The sequence below is a fragment of the Elephantulus edwardii genome, unplaced genomic scaffold, assembly GCF_000299155.1.
Source record: "Elephantulus edwardii isolate Elephantulus edwardi_28Jun2011 unplaced genomic scaffold, EleEdw1.0 scaffold00031, whole genome shotgun sequence".
NCBI lineage: Eukaryota > Metazoa > Chordata > Mammalia > Macroscelidea > Macroscelididae > Elephantulus > Elephantulus edwardii.
Window position 1 is genome coordinate 10,698,264 of NW_006399781.1, and position 7,680 is coordinate 10,705,943.

The window sequence follows — 7,680 nt, forward strand, 5'->3', positions numbered from 1 at the left end:
ATGGCACATAACAACAACAACAACAACATTAAAAAGACAAGACTTGGAGCCTTTTTTGAATAGAAACTTTATGAAGAGCCCCGATAGGAAATAAGCAACTGGATAAAAGTAGAGTTGAGAGTATCAAATCTGCTGGGGAGCATCTGGTGCCCTGATGGTTGGCTTTCTCGTTGCTACAAACCTCTCCCCATCACCCTTCTCCTGCTCTTTCTGCAAAGGCATATTTGAAGAGACATTCTATGACTCCAGGAAATCTAGTTTGACAATAACTTCTGCTGGCCATGGAACGCCTCCAGGTGCAGTCATTCCAGCTGGTCCACTCTGAATAATGGAATTACTGACCAAGCTGTCATTGTAAACAATCTTCCTCTTACCCTGCAGGAGCCCAGGGCGGCTCTGTGGCCAAGGCCATCTTGGAGAGCAAAAATTTTGCTGTGAGAGCAGTGACCAGGGACGTGACTCGACCAAAGGCCGTGGCGCTCCGTGACCTTGGAGCGGAGGTGGTGAAAGGTGACCTGAATGATGAAGCTTCAGTGGAGGCTGCCTTAAAAGGGGCCTATGGGGCCTTCCTGGTGACCAACTTCTGGGAACACTTCAGTATAGAGAAGGAAGTGTGTCAGGTGAGGACTAAACTACGTCCCTTTGAGCCCCTTCCTCTTACTTGGCTACTTCTGTCCTTTCTAGAGGTGGATTGGCCTTCAGCGGAGGTAAAATATGTTGCACAACATCTCTCTAGAGTTTATGAAATGCACATACTTTAGGTACTTATTAGAGATACCTTTGCGCAATGAATGCTAGTTATGTTTGTCTAAATATCAAGAATTTTTGTATTCTAGAGTGACTGTACGTAGTCACGTGGTTCTCTTCAGTTTTTATTATTTGCTCGCAGGAAGCACATAAGGGTGGCGGCAAGGCCGCCAATTAGGGCCACCCCATGAGTGAAATGGAGAGAATAAAAACGCATTTGGCACCATTGCCCTTACCCTAAGAAGGGTGCTTAATCCTTCTCCAGTGTTTGTTTCTGGAGGTCCTAATAGGAGCAAGTTGAGGGTTTTGGAATCTTTGAAGTAGAGACTTTGTTTTGGATAACAAATTGATAATGTAGCATGAAGATATTTTGAGATGCAAGAACCTCTCCACCTGGGATGAAGACAAGAAAAAAGAGGGGTGGAAAGGACCCAGCACCTGCTCTTAAACATATGTTGTTGTTGTTGTTAAGTGCCATCAAGTCGTAGGCAACTCATAGCGACCCTATGAATGAAAGTCCTCTGCACTTGTGTGACTTTCATCCTTGCTCCATGTTCATAGGGTTTCCTGAGGCAAGCTATTACGCAGGTGGACGCCACTCCTGCTTCCAAGCTTGTTTTAACCAGGGAGTGCCACCAAATACAGTCCGCCATGTGTAACCATTATTGCATCTGACCCATCCGTGTTACAGTGTTCAGCTTCTCAGCAACCACAAGTTACCTCTGTACAGCAAGCGGACACAGCAGAGCTATATGACTTCTCTCTCTTCCAGGCTCGAGAGGTAGTGTGCCTCCATCCATCTGACACTGAGACGCTGGAGACCCTCGCCCCTACTTTTATCCATATATCTATATCTATATAATCTATATAATCTATATAATCTATATAATCTATATCTATATCTATATCTATATCCAGAGATAATATCCTGCATAAAGGGTTTGTTTTGTACCCTCAGGGAAAGATGGTGGCCGACCTCGCCAAGCGCCTGGGCTTGCAGCACGTGGTGTTCAGCGGCCTGGAGAACGTTAGGAAGCTGACTGGTGGCAAGCTGCAAGTGCCACACTTTGATGGGAAGGGGGAGGTGGAGGAGTATTTCTGGTCCATCGGTGTTCCCATGACCAGCGTCCGTGTGGCAGCTTATTTCGAAAACTTTCTCACATCATGGAAGCCGACGAAAGCCTCTGATGGAGATTACTACACTTTGGGTAAAGGGTGATGATGAAAGTTAACTCAACAGCGAGCTCGCCCATCTCTTGCTCACCTTCTCCCCCCACCCCCTCTTTCCTTTAAGAGGACACATATTATTGAGTGCATATTACCTGCTTAGTTAACTCTTGTGTGAATCCCACAGAGGAATACTACATTACTCTAGATTTCACTGGGGTGGCTGTGAAATCTAGGCAGAAAACTGAATTTGGGCTCGAGACACAACTGACCCTTAGTAAATTGAGTTGTTGTTGTTATGTTCCATCAAGTCAGAACTGACCCATGGCTGCCCCTCCAGTGGGTTTTCAGAGACAGTAAATCACATGAGAGGAGATTATCCAATCTTCTCCTATGGAGCAAGTGGTGGATTTGAGTTTGCAGCACACAGCTTCTTACCACTAGGCCACCAGAGCTCCCTGTTGTATTGAGTGGTTAGCTATATAATTGCAAGCCTCAACTTCCCATATAATAGAAAGTTGAATAAGATGGCTTCTAATATCCCTACTAGTTCACCTGACTCCTTTCACTTTCTGGGGTAACTGAGAAGAAAGTCACCTTCCTTCTGACCTGGAACCCATGGTCAGGATTTGGGGCCTTGCCCACTGTAGGAGAGGCTGCCGGAACCCAGAACTTTGTGTAGAAGTGTGAGTCCCTGGGTCCAAGTGCCATGGAAATCTGTAATTTTAACAAGGACTTCCAGGTGATTGCTATGCTGCCAGCTGATGACTAACACTCCACTGCCTTTTAAAGATATTTTTTGGCTATAATTTGGGCAACGTCTGTGGAGTGAAGGAAATATTACAGCAATGGCAGCCTCTTGTCCTGATGCATAACTGGTGAGCTGAAGTTAGAACACTGTACTCCATAGTTCAACAGATACCGTAGTTACAGTCCAACAAATGGTTAGATGCAGAGTAATGACCCAGCTTCCCCCACCTTTTGTTTAAGCAATTGATAAGTCTGGGTTGATAAACCTGCCCAGCACGTGATGTGACAAGCTCCTCTCCTTTTTTAACCAGCACTGCCGATGGGGGACATACCCATGGATGGCATCTCTGTGGCTGATGTTGGAGCAATTGTCACTAGCATTTTCAATTCCCCAAAGGAGTTTTTTGGCAAGGCTGTGGGGCTCAGCGCGGAAGCTCTCACCGTACAGCAGTACGCTGACGTTTTGTCCAAGATCTTGGGGAAAGACATCCGAGATGCAAAGGTGAGTTCTTGGGATACATGACTGTGTTCACAAGGGGCCACTTTGGTTACTATTCCACTAAACAAAATTTCTGGTAAGTCTTCAGTGAAGCCTATTGAGCTCAGGCTGTTAGAATTAATGGAAAGGGATTTCAAGTTCACAAAACCATCTTAGCCTGTTCTTGGTGCCATCTGAATCTTACAGCTCATGACTGTATCTCTTTGGCTTAAGGTTTAACAGAATTTGAAAGAAAATTACTTTGAGGTGGAAAGTGTTCTGCCCATGAAATGCCCCCCAAAAGAATAATCCACACGTTTGTAAATGCAAATCAGCACTTTATTCCAGAGTATATCCACATGTGGAGACTTTCTCCCTACTTAGGAAGGTGGCAAGGGAAAAAGCCCCCAGTCCCCCTTCACAATTGTTTTTATGGCTTTTCTGGGTGCCACTGTCAGGGCGGGGAGATTGAGGTCATGGTTGGTGGGTCAGGGGATCAGTCGTGTGGGTCAGCTTTTGATGGGCTGGCTACTTTGCCCGCCTTTAGTCTTTTCGTGTCACGTAGACACTAGTTAATTCTTTACTTTGCAAGGACAGATAAGACTTTACCCGAGACATTTGTGTTTGCCTTAAGCTAAGAATTTTTATGGCCCACTTCTGCTTCTGGCATTAATGGGGGTCTATAAAAAAAAATGGGATTTATGCTGTACCTTCAGAAAGAACTTAAACTCTGAAGACTGAAGTACTTTCAACCCCCTTGGTGAGAATCTTTGTCTTCTTGACATTGAGCCTCTCTCTATATATATACCATTGAAAACTATTGTTACTTGCCGTTGAGTTAGAATTAACTCATTGCTGACTCCCTAGTGAATTTCCAGAGATTGTAAATCACAGGCGTAAATCCCAGGAGATTGCCCATCTTTTCCCCACAGAACAGTTGGTGGATTCGAACCACCAGCCTTTGGGTTGACAAAACAATGGCTCACCCACTAGGCCACCTGACTTCCTTAAGAAAAACTCAGTAGAGGAAATTCGGCTGCCATATGTGGAGTCCTGGTGCATAGGAATGATTCCTTGACAGCTGGGTCTGGCCTGTGTTCTTTTTGCCTCCTGGTTTAAGAGAAGGATGCATTTCTTAAATCCACCAGATGCTCTGTTGGAGAAGGAGGGACAATCTCCTGTACCAGTCAGATCTGATTTGACGGTACACACACAAAAAAGATTTTTATTTTAAAAAAGAGAATGCAAGGGGAGCTCTGGTGGCCTAGTGGCAAGGAGCTGCAACTACAATCCCAGAGGCGCACGGTTCAAATCCACCAGATGCTCTGCCGGGGAAGGAGGGGCAGTCTCCTCCTGTACCAGTCAGATCTGATTTGACGGTACACTCACACAAAAATAATAAAATAATAATAATAAAAAAAGAGAATGCAGTATTTGGCCACCAGGTGGCACCCCAGCCTCCAGAGTCTAACTTGCACGTAGTGTCTGGCTTGAAGGTGACTATTTCCTTAACTGCTACAGTTAGTGGATTGTGCAGAAGAGATTCCTCCCATCAGGAAGGAGTTCTGATGTGGCTGTAACTGTTTGTGTAGACTCCAAAGGCCATGACTCGCTGACAAAGTGAGACCAGGGTAAATCTCTTTCCAATAGAAATGCACAAAAGAAGCACTTACTTGGCAGAGGGACGTTAGCTCTTTTGTCAAAATTAATGACAATGAAAAGCATTGACTCAAGGATTCAGATGTTTTAGAAGTCCCCTTCTATATTCTCAAGTAGAATCCTCTATTTCTAAAAGTAAAATTTTTATTTCTTTTCTAATTTTAAAAAGAATAAATGCTTATCATGAGAAAATATAAGAAAAATAAAAAAGAAACAAAAAGTTACAAGTTTAATCTCTCAGGGACAGCTCCTGTTAAGATTTGGGAAGTTTTCTTTTGTCTTTTTCCAATTGTTGTTGAATGCTGTTGAGTTGAAACTGACCCATAGCTGACCTTCTGGTGGGTTTTCAGAGGAGCTTGTCCACCCTTCCACAGAGCAGCTGGTGGATTTGAACCGCATGCCTTCAAGATTGCAGGGCAGCTTCTTTCCACTAGGCCACCAGATTTTTTCCAGTAAAGAAAGAGGGGGTGAAAAACCCACCAAAAACTCAAGCTATTTTGTTTAAGTTGATTCTAAGGTTATTAAGGCTGTAAATCTTAACAGGAAAAGATTGTCTCACCTTTAGTAGTTTGTGGATTTAAACTGTCAACTTTTAGGTTACCAGACCATGTCACTCACTAGGCCACTATGTATGTAAATATATACAAACATACATATGCATCAGGATTTACATATATAATAAAATTAAGTTACAATCAACATGTTAGTGGCTTTTCCACTTATAGTACAATTGTTTATGAAGTTGCTTCAAAAGTATTATATTAATAACTGCATAATATTCTTAGAATGGATATGCTATAATTGAAAAATTATTTCTCTATTACAGAACATGTAGATTGGGTCTTTTTTCCTTATTATAAATGATATTGCGACAATTATTGTTTCACATAAATTGTTTGAGTATATGCCATTTTGTCTCAGGTCAGGGAACATTATTTGAGAGTTTATCTCTGGGAGCTAAGGATAGATTACATTGAATCAGCTAGTAAGCTGTGATCTTTGCTGATTGACAATCAATAGAGAACACTATTGATCTAGTTACTGTCAGAAGGGACTCAAGGGGTAGGTTTTGTGGAGGATGTCAGACAGTGTCCTGATAGGTGTGTGACAAGCTGCATTTCTTTTTGGGTATGGCAGCAGCTTATATAAATTTTTTTTTCTTCACTAAATGAGATAAATACTACTAGTAGTCTTGTGTAGCTCAGGTCAGATTTTGCCCTCACTTTAGTTAGTTCAAAAAAGTCTGCTGACCAAAAAAAAGTGTCTGCTGACATATGACTTATGAAGAGAATTTCCATGTTTCTTGGGTTTTGGAGTGGGCCAAAAATCAGTCATCAGTAAGGTGGATGGATTCTGATCAAGCGATTTAAAAAGAGTGGGTTATAACATATCCTAAATTTTTCTTGTTCTTAAAAGATCACCCCGGAAGCTTATGAGAAACTGGGATCCCCTGTGGCGAAGGAAATTGCTGACATGTGTCGTTTCTATCACATGAAACCAGACCGCAATATCAAACTCACCCACCGGCTAAACCCCAACGTCAAAAGCTTCAGCCAGTTCATCTTGGAGAACCGGGGAGCCTTCCAGGGCTTATAAAACAGCATCTCCTCAGACCACACAACCTCCCTCCTCCCTGACCCTGTTGCTCTTTGTAGCACAAGAGTTACATTTGCAGAATAGACAGATGTGGTAGAATGTAATGGTTTGCAACAACAACAACAACAACAACAACAACAACAACAAGAACAACAAAATTCCTCTAATATTCTCTTCAGAAGGATTCACAGCATTTGTGAGTTGACAAAGTAATTCACATCCAGCTTTCTGGTTATTGACTAGGGTGATAGGTCTGTTTGGTTGAGAGACAAGCCTTAGCCAAACTTCTTTAGCTTTCTGTCCCAGAAAGCCAGTTCCCTTCCAAGACGTCTAGCCTGAGGTAAAGGGAGCTCCTTGCCCACTGGAAAGGGGGAACCACTCAGCTGACGTCTGTCTGAGTGAGCCCCAGCCTGTCCTGGTTCTAAAACTCTCCCTACAGCTCCAGTTTTCTTAGGAATGTTGTGAAATTCTCAATGATCTTCAGAACGATTCTGACTTAAGCAAAATATGCAGAGAGATGTTTCTGGGGAGCATGAAGTTCAATGAACAAGTATGGAAGTTCGAAAGACAAACATTTACGTTTGCTTCAAGGGTGGCCCATTCATCCTCTGATTCATTCATTAAACCATCTGTTGATTCATTTTCCTGTTAGTCATCTCTTCATTTATCAATCACTCATCTGTTCTTCATTTATCTGTTCCACAAGCGTATTTCCGGCGCCAGCACTTTGGGGACATCTATGGGCATCTCCTCTGCCTCCCACCAGAGCAGTTTTCCTTCCAAATGCTGCTGCAGCTCCTTCTCAGTTTGTGGTTGTATTTGTGCCAGGCCAGGGTCAGAGGGGCCAGCCAGGCATATTTCTGTATGTGAATCCCAGAGGATCTGCAGTGAGTGAAGGCTGGGAAGCCGAGACAGGGCTGGGAAAGGATGAGGAAGTGAGACAAGAAGATGAAAGAAGGGCCCCCCATGGCACCATTTGGATAATACTGGTTTAGCATTTTCGACACCACCTTGTCATTGTCTAATTTACTGGTCTTCCTTCCAGCTCTGAGTGACTCTATCCAAGAGCCTAACAAATAATTGTTGCTTTGTGCCATCAAGTCAGTCATATTTCATAGCAGCCCTATGAACAAGTCTTTGAACCTTGCCATGTCCTGAATCAATCTGACCATCTCTGGCACATCTGATCCATTGCAGTCACTGTGTCAACCTATCTTGTTGAAGGTCTTCCTCACCTGCGCTGCCCCTCCACTCTTCCAAACATGACGCCTGTCTCCAAGGAT

General features: G+C 43.4%; 1 protein-coding gene across 1 annotated transcript in view; it reads left to right on the forward strand.

Annotated features, from left to right (window-relative positions):
- The window catches only part of LOC102847281 (nmrA-like family domain-containing protein 1-like), a 20,860-nt gene extending 14,463 nt beyond the window's left edge, over positions 1–6,397 (forward strand). Inside the window, exons 2-5 of the mRNA XM_006884165.1 lie at positions 382–620; positions 1,706–1,955; positions 2,976–3,166; positions 6,218–6,397. Of these exons, the coding sequence (XP_006884227.1) occupies positions 382–620; positions 1,706–1,955; positions 2,976–3,166; positions 6,218–6,397 (860 nt within the window). The remainder of the gene's footprint in view (positions 1–381; positions 621–1,705; positions 1,956–2,975; positions 3,167–6,217) is intronic.
- Positions 6,398–7,680: the final 1,283 nt, after the last annotated feature.